At 33.7% G+C, this 16,747-nt stretch overlaps 1 protein-coding gene across 1 annotated transcript in view; it reads right to left on the bottom strand.

Moving 5' to 3' along the window:
* UGGT2 (UDP-glucose glycoprotein glucosyltransferase 2) overlaps positions 1–16,747 on the bottom strand; it is a 142,075-nt gene that overhangs the window by 106,815 nt on the left and 18,513 nt on the right. Inside the window, 5 exon segments of the mRNA XM_032496763.1 lie at positions 1,070–1,169; positions 6,267–6,367; positions 8,297–8,369; positions 10,974–11,070; positions 16,187–16,361. Of these exon segments, the coding sequence (XP_032352654.1) occupies positions 1,070–1,169; positions 6,267–6,367; positions 8,297–8,369; positions 10,974–11,070; positions 16,187–16,361 (546 nt within the window).

Genomic DNA, 16,747 nt, shown 5'->3' with positions numbered 1-16,747 from the left:
ATCTTGTGGCCAACCATACACTATTTATTTATCTTACAAAGGCAAAGACTGTCTAGGATTAAGATTCAGTAATTTGTTCTGTGGATAAATGTACCAAAGTGTCTGAGACAGAGGCCTAATGATCATCCACCGCTTAAGAAGGGATGCTGAGAGCACAAGGATGCTCCCCGACTCCTCTCAGTAAAACACTATTGCTGCACTAGTCCCATGTTGTGTATCTTCAATATAAGCTAATTTAGTTTATATTTCATTCATTGCTTATAATTTTTTATTGTGATTCCTGACCAGAATACAAATGCACTGAAGTCTTGTTGTTTTGAAAATCCTTATAATATATGATAACCTCAGTTGTATCTATTAGTTACTTTTGGATATGCAAATATATTATCTATTGAGCTGGAAGATGTGTTTAATGTAACATTAATATTTCTGAAAGCAATTCAATTAGATTTCTTATTGGCAAAAAAGTATTCCACAAAATATTCCATACAATTAACACATTACTAATTGTTTGGAATATGAAAGGGCAAGAACATGATTTGGCCACACTTTGGGCATAGATCTACTTAGTTTTGGGGTTTTTTTTTTGTTTTTTTTTTTAAGTGTAGTCAATTATAATGTGTCAATTGCTGGTATACAGTACAATGCCCAGTCATGCATACATATACAGATATTTGTTTTATTTAGATTAATACTTTTCATCATCCTCTCTAGGAGAAAGAGAAAAATATCTCCTTATATATTAAGTTACTGAAACCAGTTTTTTCTTGGATTACCATGTCTATTGTTTAAACAATTTTTAAAATAAATTATTTTCCCCTTTCCATTTGCCTCTAACTCAAGAGCTCTATTTCACAGCATGTACACATGCATGCATAAACCAATATTCTGCTCTAGTAAAAAAATAAACCAACATATATAATGAAGTGAGACCCTGATTTCATAAACTCCATATATACTAGAATTAATTGACATCATTATATTAAATGAAATCAGTCCTTTTTCATAAAATTTATTTAATGGAAAGAATTCTGGCTATATATAATCAAACCAATAAACTTTAATATACCTGGCTTTTATGGGGAAGTTCTGTGAAATGTCTTTCATTAGTTTCAGGGCATCATAAACTGGAGTGGACATTATTTGAGAAGCTGCTTGAAAACTAAGATCTGGAAGGAAACAAGTATCATTAAGGAATTTAGCATAATGTTAGACCTCAACAGACATTTCCACATAATTTAAATAACACTTCTTACCATCTATTCACATAGAGACACATTAACAAACACTCATATTTAGCATTATTCAGAAGTATCACTTACATCCAGTTAAGGTAAGCCTTACATTTTTATGAATGAGAACTTACCATTTAATACCTATTATTTGTTTTCCACAAATTACATATAACTTCAAAAAGAGATACGAAAAGAAATGCTGACACAAAGCTATCTTTTCTATACTGAGGTTAAATGAAACAGACAACAAAAAGTTCTGATAAAAAGAAACAATAGGAAGGAAAAAAGAGCTTTGAAAAGCCAATTCTGGAAAGAACTTTAGACCCACTGTGTTTAACTCAGTAAATATAAACATTCACTTTCTTTTCCAACATTGTTCTACCTTTATACAATAATAAAATGTTCTACATTTATACAACAGTAAAAATAAAATCCTAAACTTAGCATGACTTCCCTGAAATGGCAATTCTATGAAAAGAAAAATGGGTGTGGTTTACTGGAGTCAGTCTCAAGGATGCTAGAAGCAACAATTTTTGTCTCATTACTTTGTCAAGGGTCAGAAAAGACTTTAAAATTGAATTCTTTCATTACTTAATAGGGAAGCATTTTGTTTCTCTTTAACATCTCACCACAAGTGGAATCCTACCTTGTCAAATACGAGTAAAAGGACCAGTTTATCATAGTGAGACTAGTTTTGTTTCTACCTTTCAGTGTGAAGGGGCGAATCGGGCTGGAATCAAAGCCTAGAAAAGATGTTCCCAGGGCAGCCTCTTATGGGCCGGTAAAGTCTAACAGATCAAGGTTCAAACTCCAGCTCTAAATCACTTTCTAGCTGAATAACTCTAAGTAACTTCCTCAACCTACCTTAGCATGTTTCCAATCCCAGCACTAGTGGAGCTAACAGTGTTCCCTAGTATCTCCTAACTGCAAACACAACGGATGCTCATCAGTCCTCACCCTACTAGGATCCTTTTGCCATAGGATCACCTCATGCAAAGAAAAAGTATGACTTTCTATTCAATAAATGGTGCAGGGAAAACTAGATATCCACATGCAAAAGAATAAAATGGACCCTTACCTTACACTATACATAAAAATCAACTCCAAATTAATTAAAGACTTGAACTTGTGACCTGAAATCACAAAACTGCTAGAAGAAAACACAGGGGTAAGTTCCCTGACATTGGTCTTGGCCATGATTTTTTGGATTTGACACCAAAACCTAAGGCAACAAAAGGAAAAATAAACAAGTAGGACTATCACACTAAAAAATTTCTGCACAGCAAGGAAGTCATCAGCAAAATGAAAAAGCAGCTTATGGAATGGGAGAAAATATTAGTAAACCATTATATCTGATAAGGGGTTAACATCCAAAATATACAAGAAACTCACAAACTGGCACAGCCACTGCTGAAAACATGGAGATTCCTCAAGAAGTTAAAAATAGAACCATCATATGATCCAGCAATCCCATTTCTGAGTGTATGTCCAAAGGAAATGAAATCCATAGCTTGAAGAGAAATCTACAAACTATGAAAATCTACAAACTAGAAAACTATGGTGTATAAAAACACAATGGAATACTATTCAGCCTTAAAAAAGGAGATCCTGCCATTTGCAACAACATGGATGGACCTAGAGGGTATTATGCTAAGTGAAATAAGCCAGAGGAAAAAAAAATCACACTGTATAATAACACTTACATGCGGAATCTGAAAAAAAAATGGTCAAACTCATAGAAACAGAAAGCAGAAAAGTGATTGCCAGGGGCTGCGGGAGGGAGAGATAAGGAGAGGTTGGTAAAAGGGTACAAACTTTTAGCAATGAAGGTAATAAAGTCTGAGGATTTAATGTATAACATGGTGACTACAGTTGATAACACTGTACTGCATAATTGAAATTTGCTAAGAGGGCAGAATTTAAATGTTCTAACCCCCTCAAAGTACTTGATACATAAGTAGGTGCTCAATATCAATGAATGAATGAGTGAATGAACAGCAAAATTACAAATAAGATCCTTTATGTTTTTTATTGTACTATTGCTATTAAAGGCAATTATAAGCAACATGATTTTTAACTGGTGTGTATATATTTAGGAATATATGCTTTTTTTAGATGAGAAAACTTAAAGTCATTACTTATATGATTGATATGGTATAACAAGTTATAAACAAGTATTTCTTTTGAGGCAATTATATGATGACTAAGACCTTGACTGAGAGTATTTGGGTACATAAAGTTATACTTAAAAACAGTACAACACAGAGGAAAAGAGAGGATTTAGGTTCTAAAATGAGAGAGACCTGCTCATTTTAGGTATCCTTGATTTGTGCTTTATGAGATTTGTGACCTCAGACTAATTATTTTATGTGTGTGTTCCTCAGTTTCCTCAACTGGAAAAGTAGGATATCTACCTTGTGAGTTTTTAACACTTAATTAGGATGATACAGATAAAGAGTCTAATACTATGCCAGACAAACAGTATTGGTTAATGTTTCTATCATCACCAATCACCATCATGATCATGGACTACTATCTTTTACTCAGGTTTGTAACACAACTAGCCTTTTAAATTTTTTGGTAACATGAAAGTAATTCTCCTTCACATAAGTTGTTTGAACTCCCCTGAAAATTCGCTGATGAAATCAGAGAGTGTAAATAACAAGTAAATGAATATAGTATTATCAGATTCTATTAACTTTTTTTCACTTTTTTCTAAACTGTTTCATACCTAGATGACTCATAAGTTGTTATTCAAGTCCTTCACTTTGCCTTTGATATCCAGATCCCCATATTTGTCTTCTTGGTTTTACCACTTGGATACTTCAAAAGCAGCATGTCCAATAACAAATCTATAATATTCCTGCCCATCTTTGCCCAAATCTGGTCCTCTCTAGTCTTCTTTTTTCACCACTGTCCATCCAGATGGGTAAACCATGAATCTAGCAGTTGTTCCTGCTATCTCCTCTCCCTCACACGCCACATCCAACCCCTCACAAAGATCTTTAACAGTCTCTCTAAATAACCCTTCCTCAAATCTCAATTCAAGCACCACTTCTTGAGGAAGGCTCCCCTTTCTGTTACCCCTTCCCTGCCCCCATCCCACCAGTCAGATCTTTCTGGCATATATACTTTTCTTAATCTTATGTCTCCTTCCATTGCAGTAATTACAATGGTAATTTTTACACTGGTTTTTAGATTACTTATATTTTTCTAAGACCCTTTGAAGAAACATGGTGTCTATTTTAGCTCTTCATTTTATCTTCAGAACATAGTGTTTTTAAACATGTCAGTTGTAACTCATTAGTTAGCAGTGAAATCAGATTAATGGGTAATGTGAAGTTTTCTCGAATGAAATAGGGCAGAATAAAAGAAAGTTTTATCAGAATGTATAAAATGTAGTAAACATACATATCTATGCTGAAGCTTTTTTTAGTTTTCAGCATATCTATGTACTCATACACCTGCTTACGGGTCTTGACGTAAAATATATATCCTACCATAAGTTTCAGCCCAAAATTTAAAACCATAGTTGTAGGGACATGACTGACACCAAGTAGATTTTCAATAAATACTTGTTAAATCAATCAAAAAAGAAAAAGAAAAAGTACTGATCACGTCCTCTTTCCTGAATCTATTTCCTTTGGCTTCTGTACGGTGCTCCTCCATTTCCCGTCATTCCACCACGTCTACTCTCCATGAGCGCATGAGCACCACAGCACCCTCCCTTGTGCACTGATTTGGTCACTAATGTTTCAGCTTCTCCATTTTAAAACCTTTATGCTAAGATTTTCAACATTTAAATGCTCTCCTTTTAATCATTATACATCCATCTTTTTAAGGCCAGTCTCTTTATTTCTGGGCCTCATATTCAACCCCCAAACTTACTTGCATATTTTATATTCTAACTCAAGTTCAAAGCTGCAAATTTTGAAGTCATCTTTGATTCTGTATTGTCTAAATATTTGCTAAGTTCAGCCTTCCTTTCTATGCCTTCTACCACAGACATAGTTCAATCTTACATTATACTAATTCAATGATGTCTTAATTAGGTTTCCTGTTTCTAATCCATTCAAATATATCTTATATAGACATTAGGGAGATTAATTCAAACTAAGCTAACTATGCATGTTCTGTTTACAAGCCATCCAAAGTACCCTTCCACGTAAAATTTTCTAAATTATGGGTCCCTTAGAGAATATTTTGAAGAAGAAAGTAGACTGTTGCTTGTCTATAGCTGGAGAAGTTGGGGAGTACCTGTCTTTGGGTATGTTAATTTCTTTTTGGGGTGATGAAAATACTCTAAAACTGACTGATGACAGTTAAAGAGCTCTAAAAAATATACTAAAACCCACTGAATGGTACACTTTGAATGGGTGAATTTTATAGTATGTCAAGTAAATTTCAATGTGCTGTTATATTAAAAAAAAAGTTGATGAGAGATGTGATAAAAGTTATAGATTCCACAGAATAATGACATATTTCCATGACTTACTAAAATTTTTAAAAATAATAAAAAAGAAAATTACAAGCGGAAAAGGAATTATAGTTCAAACTAAATTTTGGTCTCAAAGTATCTGCTTATAGGATGTCAGTACAGAAGCTATTTTAAGCTCACAGTGAAACAGGCAATGGTCTGTTAAGATCAAAATTTTAAAGGGAAAAAAATTAAGACTTTGTTCAAATTTCTCCTGATTAGGATTTTTAACCAGAGTTACAGATTCTCTGAAATGTGATTTAATACTTGAGCTAAACCTGTAACTCATGTACGCTTTAAACACACATGAGTTATCAGTTAAGCGCACTTGATATAATGTTAAATTTTACAAACATAAAAATATGATTTGTTTGAGTAACCTTTTAATTAAATTTGTATTTCTACAAAAAGTAATGGAATAATTTACATTAGTCACATCATTAGTAATTATTATTATCTATGAAATAATTAATATCACATTATTTAAAAGCCTATTTAACAAAACAGAGCTCAGTTACCAATATGCCATGTTAAAGTAGACCAAAATACTGTACCTTGCAGTTCCCAGACTTTCAAAGGCATCATTTCTTTATTACTCTCAATCAGGTATTTTTGGAATGTTGTCAGATTATCTCTAAGATCTGAATATCTTTCTCTGTATTAGAATATTAAGTAATGTTAATTATCATCACCTGCTACAAATTACTACAATACAAGCAGTATATTTTTGTAATTAACTCCTCCAAATACTTAGACACAAACTAATTGTTTATCAAGTTAATAATAAAGAGTGATGCAGTTATATCCACAGAACCTGAAGATAATGAGGGAGATATGCATGTCTACCTTTTTCAATGTATAAAACAAAACCAAACCTGGGGGGATGTGCTTTCATTTGTTAACATTACCTATAAGGGACCCAAGGGTGAGGGCAGAATTATTAGTTTTTATGTTTTATACTTTTTATTTTAACACTTTATAAATTACAAGTATTGCATTTATAGTTAAAAACAAAAACTATTTTATAAGGAAAGACACCAACGCTTTCTATACAATTTTAGAGTTCACTCTATTTCTTTGAAACTTATAAAAAGCTTAAGATAATTTTGCCTAATTAAACATATCTAGGTATTTTTCAGAGAGTGCTAAAGAACAATATAGTAGATGACATTTACTATACTTACAACAAAAACTATAATCTTCTTTCTTCCCTCATGAAATCAAGACATAGTGCCATTTAATATTATTAGACAGAATCCTTTTTCGAAAAACTTTATCTAGCTATCAGCACACTTTCTAAGTAAAACAGTTTCAACAGTAAAGAGAAATGAATATTTTAAAAAGTGAAATGAAAAATATACAGAACATATACACAGAAATAGGTTAATTTTATAGTTAAAATAAATAAATGTACTACAGTTTCAATATTTTGCAATTTTATTACAATGTGGGACATTTTGAAAATGAATCAAGACTGCTTTTATAGTGAAAAAGCAACAGAACTTATTTGAAAATAAGTTCACTATGAATTAGATTAACCCTTCCTTTCTCAGTATTTTAAGTTACAGAGTATATTAAGTTTATAAGAGCTGTCACATTGTTCTTTATAAGCTTAATGATAGTCTTCACTGCTAAAATTATTTATGTAATTCACGCAAAAATACATTATCACACAATATCTCAAAGCGAAAGGTTTCTGCCTAAGTCAATTAATTGTGTAAATAACTAACTTTGAGTATTTCCTCTTTAAAAAAACTAATATTCCAGGGTTCCAACAGCTTTTTGGAGGACATGCAATTTATTTTCCTAAATAGTCAGTTATGTTTAAAAAAAGAATAGAATTATAGATTCCAAGATATGATCTACTCCCAGAGAAGTGACCTCAGTGTCCTGTATAGGTACTGCTAGTACTAAATAAGAGCCAAAGATATTAACAGAAACAGTTCTTTATTTTCAATTAATTTTACCTTTACAAGGGAATCATAAACTTTCCCTTCTTGTAACCAAGAGAAACTACACACAAAACTGCGACAGTCCCCAACCATCAACATTCAGAGAGCACTCACCATCCCATTCCTTGTCTTCAGTCAGTGATGCGGGAAAGAAAAGGGGCAGAACTTTAATTTTTGAAGTTACTTGTACATGTATGTGAAATTAAGACCAGATGTTAAAAGATTTTTAACGTGGCACTCAGCGGCACTGAAATTTAGGAAACTAAGTATTTTCTCTTCTTTTAAGGCATTAAATTTTTTTATTTTTTCATGCTAAAAAATCTAATATTAACCATGATCTTTGTAACCCATGAGGATCTGTAAAAGATTCTACGAAATTCTATTTCAGTTTTTAGCCAGAGACAACTTTGATCATTTTCAATTCCCATTTCTCTAATCATACTCATTATCCTGTCGAAATAGTGATTATTTTTCAATTTTCTGCTTTTTTTTTGCATTAACCATGTGTTAGTTTTGTAACAATATGTCTATTTTCAAAATGTGGAACACAGACCAACACAGCATACTGAATCAATTCCTTTAAAAACAAAATTAAGAGTGTAGTAATACAACATCATTGTGATTCAACTTACTTTAGTTTCCCAAAGAGAAATCCTTGGACTTCATTTGTTTCAGTCTTATCTTCTACACCAGCATTAGTCACAGCTACATTTTGGAAACAAAAACAAAATAAAACAAAAACATTTCAGATTGGAAAAGGAATATGTAATTATAAATTAGAAGAACTCAAAATCAAATTCCATTTGTTTTACCTTGTTTTTCTTTCATGGATCCGGGTAATGATACATCAGTGTGCTCTCTCTTTTTAAACAAGATTATTAAATACTTAACAACCATAATAAATGCTCTGTAGATAATCTCATAGTCAAGTTCTGTTTTATAACCAGAATGATAAACAAAAGGACCTGCAACAAACCCTGGGCTTAGCTCTTAAGTCAGAAAGAGATCTAAATCCTAACAGATACAGGAGTTCTTGCATGTTTCTGACACCTTTAGACATAATGAAGAAATCTTTAGATAGACAGCAAAACTCATGGCCTCAAAGGATAAAGGTATATTTTATGTTCCTTTCCCTTCCCCTTCCCCTCTCCTTTAGTTACCAAATAATTACAGTATATAGTGTGGTAAGTGGTATGTGTGAGGGTACGTTGGGATTCTGAGAATCTGTGACCTCTTACAGCACGGGGCTGTGCTCAATCAGTATGGACTACAGCTCATCAAATATACTTCTCTCCTCCACTCATCTGAGGATCTGGACCGCTAGGACCACAACTAAAAACCCTGAGTGCTCTGATCCAGTCTTCCTACTCCTCCATTTCATTCATTCATCGGGCAAACATTTACTGACTCTCTTTATGATGCCTACTGGATAGACACCTGGAAGTGAGATGCAAAAGATACTTCACTTGGTGGAAAAGCAGACAGACAATTTTCACAGACTGTTTAAAACTTTTCTGAAAGAAAGCACAGAATATGTGGAATACAGAAAAGGGAAAACCCTCCTCTGACAGAGCAGGAAGACAGGGAGCCACCTCAGAGGTACTGACTGATACATGAGTCTTACCAGATGAGTTGGCTTTAGATGAATAAAAGAGGTGGGAGAAAGGAGGAAGGGTTCAGGCAGAAGGAACAGCGTATGCTAAGGAATGAAAGTATTCTATAGAGGTCATAAAGGCTAGGCATGGAGCCAAACAAGGAGGCATCCAGGGAACAGAAAATTATTCTGTACAGTAGTTTAGTGTTACAGGAGCACAGGGTACAAATGAGAGGGCTGAGTGACAGTGATGAGGCAGAAAGAGGCCAGAGGGTGAAAAGCTTTCTCTGCTCTGCTAAGTGCTTGAATTTAGGAGGGAAGCTGCAGGGAATCAGTACAGGATTTTCATCAGTGGAGTCACAATGTCAGATTTTCATCATAAGAGGTTCAATCAGACAGCACTGTGGACAACAAATTGATCGTTCTATTTTGGGGACGAGGGGACTAGGGGCACTGAAGACCAAAGATCAGAGAGAAGGTCAGTTAGAAGCCTGATACACACATACGGAGGGGAAAAAAAAGAACTGAACTAAAGGAGTGGCAACCAGAATGGAGAGAAGATATATTCCAAATGTAAGACAAAATTTAGTGTGCAATTTGTAACATAGGTAACACATATGATCACATGACTTTTAAAGAAAATTCTACAAGCCCAAGGATAGCTAGAAAATGCCTTAAGTTACTACCATGACTATTAAATGAAAGACTAAATTATAAATCACGTAGAGCTATATACAAGCTATGTGGAAATATTTAAATCTGGACATTATTATTTGTGCTGTACTTTTTCAGTAACTCTTTAACCAGCAGGATTTAAATCACAATAATACAGATGTTTATTTGTAGCACATTCTGTAGGAGTGAGGAGTGGCTAGAGCTAGGTCATAATCAGGGCAGGGCCTCCAGCACTAGATCCTGGATATAAAAACAAAGTTGAAGTAGAGCCACATCCAAGAGCGTATAAAAGAATGAATAAGAAACTCTTTACCCAGAATCAGGTTAGATAAATCTCCAATGAGCCAAGTAATAAAAGATTTCCGTAAGAATCTGAAAAGTCCTTGATGTTTTTAGGTCTTCAGCAGTCCTTCATCTAGAGCATGCATTTAGTACACAGAACACAGACAGGTGTTGATTTCTAGATCACAAATCTAATCATGTACTTCATTCTAACAATCCACTGTCCTCTCCCATTCCACTTCAAAAGGAAACAAAAACACAACACCATCATCCTAACTTCACTGTAAATAAATACTTCAGACTAAGCGTTGTAAGGCAGTGTTACCAACAGGTTTTAGGTTTACTGAGACACTGGTCCCCTTAGCCTTCCTGCCCTTGCCTCCAGGGGGTGACTGGGCACATCACCGGCCCTTCTGAGCTCCTGGGTCAGTCACTTCTAGCCATAAGCAGCCTCACACCTATTGCCTCCGTGTAACCTACACATATCAATTTTTATATGTTGCAAAAAGTGTTTGGGAAGCCATTTGGGTATAAGCAAAATAATATGTTACTTTCAATTTTTGAAGACATTTTTGAAAGGGCAATAATATTAAATATATTTATTTTTACTTAAAATTAAATTCCAACTAGGGAGGAACATGTCTAATCCCATCTCCAGCCTTGAATTAAGGCATATAGGATTACAGTCATTGTTTTTTTACATGAAGTATGTAAGCCTCCAAATTTTTATTCTACTCAAATACAGAGAATAAACTTACTTTTGACTTGGGTATCATCCAACGCTTTGTATTCTGTACTCTTAATTGCTAGCTCCACACCATAGCCAGATAAGTACATTTTCTGTGAGGATGGTTTCTGTTCAAACACAGTATTAAAAAAAAAAAAAGAAAATATTTAGTCAAACATCTGCTTTTGAATTCAGTGTCACATGTATAAGGACATTAGGGTAAATTACTAATGCTGAAGTTCCATAATCACTGTGAAATATAATTATTTGGGGGATATTTATACTCTCTCTAGACAGTCAAGGAGCTAGAATTTGGTTGATGACCACTTCTTTACTTTCTAAACACTCTGTCATGACTCTATTGTTTTAATTACTCTTTTACAATGAAAAAAGATCTGATCTTTTTCTGTTATACCATGGCAACTTTCCCATACTTCCCATGAGTTAATAGAGAAGCCAATGCAATCAAGTTTCAGCAAAACTGTACTCTTTCTGGGGAACTACACAAGATTTGGTAAACCAGTAAATGCTATTCATTTCCTAGCTGTCTGGCTGTAGGACAACTAGAATGTTGTCAATTACTGGAAAATAGAGGTAAAGGAGACAAAAAGAAAAAAACAAAACTCAGTGCCTTAAAGAACCTCATTAATTCTTTCTTTGTGTTTCTCAATGATTAAACTATACCAAAGGCCACAAATTAATACCCATTCTTGCAATGAGAGGTAACAATTTGCCTTGTCTGAAGTATGTGTGATCAGAATTTGGTACCTTATCTTCCCTTTTCTATAAAGGACAAATACAGTATGTACGTCTAGAGTTATCCTGTCAAGGAAGAGAAGTCACATTTTTTCAAAAAGTAAACAACATGGATGAGTATATGTAATGTTTCAGAAGATGTCTAAGGTTACTTCTAGCTTCTAAACTGAAATTCTTATGAGTTGTGCTACAATCATTATCATTTGGCATATTCTTTCACGGGTCAGGAAACCAGTTTTACTAGTACTCAGCAAACACCTGTGACGATGCTACGTATCTTTGCTTAAAGAAGGTTTACATGAGAGCAGCTTTGCAATCCTGAACAAGAGAGAGGAAGAGGCAGAGATCAAATGCAAGGAGAACCCTAATAGTGTATTACCTTTTATTCTCTCCTTCCCTCCCTCAACTTCTCCCTCAGCCTTAAAAATAAGTATACAACCAGAGTGACTATTCCTGGATGGTTCTATTTCCAAGGAAGATGATGTAAGAATTAGTTTCAGACATGCAGACAAGTGTTTAACGTTGCTGCCTACGCTAAAATTTAATTTGCTAATTTCCCAGGCACATGCTATAATGAAAGATAGCATGAGGAAATTGGGTTGTTTATAATTTTAGTAACCTGACAAAGTTGAAAATCTTTAAAGAGTTTTCAATTTCATACAGCTCAATTTAAAAATACATTTTTAACTCTACACTGAAAAGACAATCAGTTGGTGGTGAAGCAAATCAAAGCTCTAAGCCCACATATTTTGTTACAGTTCATAAAAGAAATGCAATTTCACATAACCAATTTCCATTATCAGTTCCGGAATGTTATTAGCTCCTCAGTAATAAAGATATGTTTATTAAATTCATATTTACTTTCTCCATTTGAAAATGTATTAATATAAAATTTGAATTGTAGTTTAATAGCTTTGGATTTGTAAACCAAAAATGCTCATAGGCTAAATCAACTGGTGAAAAGAATCTTTCTTCATTATCCTATTTCTTCTTTCCACCCAAAAAGTCATCTGTTCAAAAGGTAGCACAAATAAGTCTATTTTTTACTGGAATTACATGTTGACTAGATTACAGTGTAACTATTTTGAATGTACAACATGTCATTAATTAAACAGAAGGCTATAATTTGATGCTACAGAGTACCCAGATAGTTGGTGAGTATGCTTTCACAGAAGTATATTTAATGGTCACATTCTCCAAAGAATAGCTTGGGACACTGATTCTCAGTAGATGAGCATACCATACTGGGGGGTGGGGGCATGTTAAAATCACCTGGGAATATTTTTTAAAATGATATATACTTTGATCTCCCATTCCTTTTCTGATATAATTGATACATAACACTGTATTAGTCTGAGGTGTACAACATAACGATTAGATATATGTATACAGAGTTGACCCTTGAACAACACAGGTTTTTGAACTGTGTAAACTGTGATGGTCCACTTACACATGGATTTTTTTCACTAGTAAACACTACACTATTACACAATCTGTGGTTGGCTGAATCTGCAGATGCAGAACCACAGATATGGAAGAAGCTTGTATATATGCAGGACCAACTATAAACTAAAGGAGGATTTACAAAGCGTGGAGTGTTGGTGCTCCAACTTCCAAGTTCTTCAAGGGTCAACTATATTATGAAATGATTACCACAGTAAATTTAGTTAACATCCATACCTCGCATAGCTATGGGTCTTTTTCCCCTTGTAATGACAACTTTAAGATCTACTCTCTTAGCAACTTCCAAATATACACTATTGTTAACTATAGTTGTCATGCTGTACATTTCATCCCCAGAACTTGTTTATATCTGGAAGCTTGTACCTTTTGAGCACCTTCACCCATTAACCTCCCCGCAACCCCAACTTCGGCAGCCACCAATCACTTCCTTGTTTCTATGGGTTTGGCTTTTTGTTTTGTTTTTTTTACATTCCATATATAACTGAGAAATACGGTATTTGTCTTTTTCTGTCTGACTCATATCACTTAGTGTAATTCCCTCAGAGTCCATCCATGTTGTCACAAATGGTAGGACTTCCTTTTTAAAGGTTGAATAATAATATATACATATATATATATACACACACACACACACACACACACGTATACATCACATTTCTTTATCTAGTCTTCCATGGACGGACACTTAGGTTGCCCCTATATAAGAAATGCTGTAATGAACATGGGGGTGCAGATACCTTTTTGTTATTCCATTTCCTTGAGCTATATGCCCAGAAGTGGACTGCTGGATCATATGGTAATTCTATTTTCAACTTTCCACGGAACCTCCATACTATTTTCCGTAGTGGATGTAGGTTGTACCATTTTACGTTCCCACCAACGGTGCACAAGGATTCCTTTTTCTTCACATCCAGGCCAACACTTGTTATCTCTTGTCTTTCTGATATATAGCTATTCTAACAGGTAAGAGGTGATATCTCACTGTGGTTTTGACTTGAATTTCCCTGATGATTAGTGAGGATGGGCACCTTTTCATGTACCTGTTTGCAATTTGTATGTTTCCTTTGGGAAAATGTCAATTCAGCTTCTTTGCCCATTTTTTAATCAAATTGCTTTTTTTCTGCTATTGAGTTGTATGAGTTCCTTATATATTTTGGATATTAACCCTTTATCAGATAATGATTCGCAAATATTTTCTCCTACTCAGTAGATTGCCTTTGTTGATGGTTTCGTTTGCTGTGTAGAGGCTTTTTAGTTTGATGGAGACCCAGTGGTTTATTTTTGCTTCTATTACCTTTGCTTTTGGTGTTGAATCCAAAAAATCATCACCAAGACCAATGTCAAGGAGTATTTCCTTTATGTTTTCTTCTAGGAGTTCTATGCTTTTAGATTTTATGTTTAAGTCTTAATCCATTTTGAGTTAATTTTTGTGAGTGATATAAAATAGGGGTCCAGTTTTATTCCTTTCCAGTGGCTGTCAGTTTTCCTAGCACCATTTAGTGAAGACACTATTCTACACCAAGTATTCTTGGTAGCTTTGTTAAATATTAGTTGACCATATATGCGTCGGTTTGTTTCTTGGCTCTCTATTCTGTTCCACTGCTCTTTGTATCTGTTTTTACGTCAATACCATACCGTCTTAATCACTACAGCTCTGTAATATATTTTGAAATCAGGAAGTGTGATGCCTTCAGCTTTGTTCCTCTTTTTCAAGATTGCTTTAGATTTAAAGGCTACTGCAATTAAAATATTATATTTGTGTAGAATAGATATATTATTGGAACAGAATGGAGTCTAAAAACATAACTTGGTATATGATGGCTTAAAATAGTTAACTGTCTAAATAAATTATGTGGAGACCAATAGCTTTCCATATGGAATTAGAATTATATCTCTACCTCACAGCATATTCAAATACATTCCAGATGGAGTAAAGACCAAAACACAAAAAACAGCATTTTAATTCTCACAAGAAAATATTAAGAAAATGTTTTGATGGCATTGTGAAGGAGATCATTAAGAAAAAGTTGGACAAATTTGACTACATTGCAATTAATACTTGCACTAAAATGAAATGTGAGATAATTTGTTTTTATTATCAGGAGATCATAAATACACAAGAAGATGTTTGCAGAGTACGGACGAAAAGATTAGTATTCAGAATATGTTTTTAAAAATATGTAAATGGGGGGGGGAAATCCCAAAGAATCCAATATAAAAACAAGCAAAGGATATAGATAGGCAATCAAGTATATTTCTAATGCTTTTACTACTTTAAACTTTAATATGTATCATTAATATTTTGGAAAATGCAAATTAAAACATTCTTTCCATGTTGGGAATGTAACAGTAAAGAAGCAAGGCCCTTCCTCTAATGGCCATTACATTCTAGTGTGTGCATGTGAGAGTTTGGTTGTGTCTGTGTCTATGTGTGTGCTGGTGGCAGAGTGGAGGTATTAAAGAAATAAAATTTGAGATAGTACTGTAGTAAGTGCTATGAAGTCATTAAATAACAGAACAGTGTGGTAACAATGAGAGCTTGGGAGAATGAGAGATAACACAACACATCTGATCTGAAACTTGAATAAGAAAGTAGTCAGCTGTTCACACAAATAGGCTTAAGAGCATTCCTATACCATGCTTAGCACTTTGAACTAATATATACATACTATCAACATACCAAGTAAATTAGATTTCCTCACTGTAATCCATTTTCATTAAAAATAACTCTATTTATGAGTCCTAGCAAAATATTATGCATGCTATTGCAGTATGCTTTTGTTTTTTTATCCAAATTTTTAATCTGTTTCAGAGAAATAAGGAAAAAAAATATAAACATGATACTCCCAGAAAAGACATAGGATCACAATACATTTTTCCACATAAAACTCACATTTGACAGTTGTTAATTTTAAAATATCTTTAACTATTCTAGTGGAAATTATTATGTAAAATTTAGAAGGAAAATTTTCATAAAATGTATTTTTAATAGCCAAAATAATCTTCGATAAAACAAACATGTACCTGAATATAATGCCGGAGAACATAAAGAATTTCCCCATTTTGCGCTTTTTCCAACAATACTGTGTGAAATTTACGAAATGCTCTGGTACCCATTTCTGCATACAGGATAATCACTGGTAAGTTCTCTTTGTTTGTAGGAAATGTATGATCTCCTTTAAACAGGTAAGGTCTGGGCCTAAAATGAAAACAAAACACAAGCAAGTACTGAAAGTAAAGGCTGTATGAAAAATATATCATAACTGTTTATAGTTTCTGCTTATCAAACTTATAGGAATGTGTATATATATTTATGCATATATATATATATACACAAACACACACATAGAAAAATCACAGAAAAGACTAAAGTTCCTGTAGTGACTCTGTGCACTTAACTTCTAAATGACAGAAATGAAAAAAGTAAATGTGGTTAACCCAAAATTGAGTGTTAAAAGTATTTTATTTTCCTTCAGTATTCACTATCTTCAAAATAACATAAATGGCAACATATTTTTCAATGAAATAAAATTTATATTTTAAAGTGCTGTAGAGGGAAGGAAAGATACACTACGCCCAGCAACA

The sequence above is a fragment of the Camelus ferus genome, chromosome 14 (assembly GCF_009834535.1).
Source record: "Camelus ferus isolate YT-003-E chromosome 14, BCGSAC_Cfer_1.0, whole genome shotgun sequence".
NCBI lineage: Eukaryota > Metazoa > Chordata > Mammalia > Artiodactyla > Camelidae > Camelus > Camelus ferus.
This window is presented reverse-complemented; position numbering and strand designations above follow the sequence as displayed.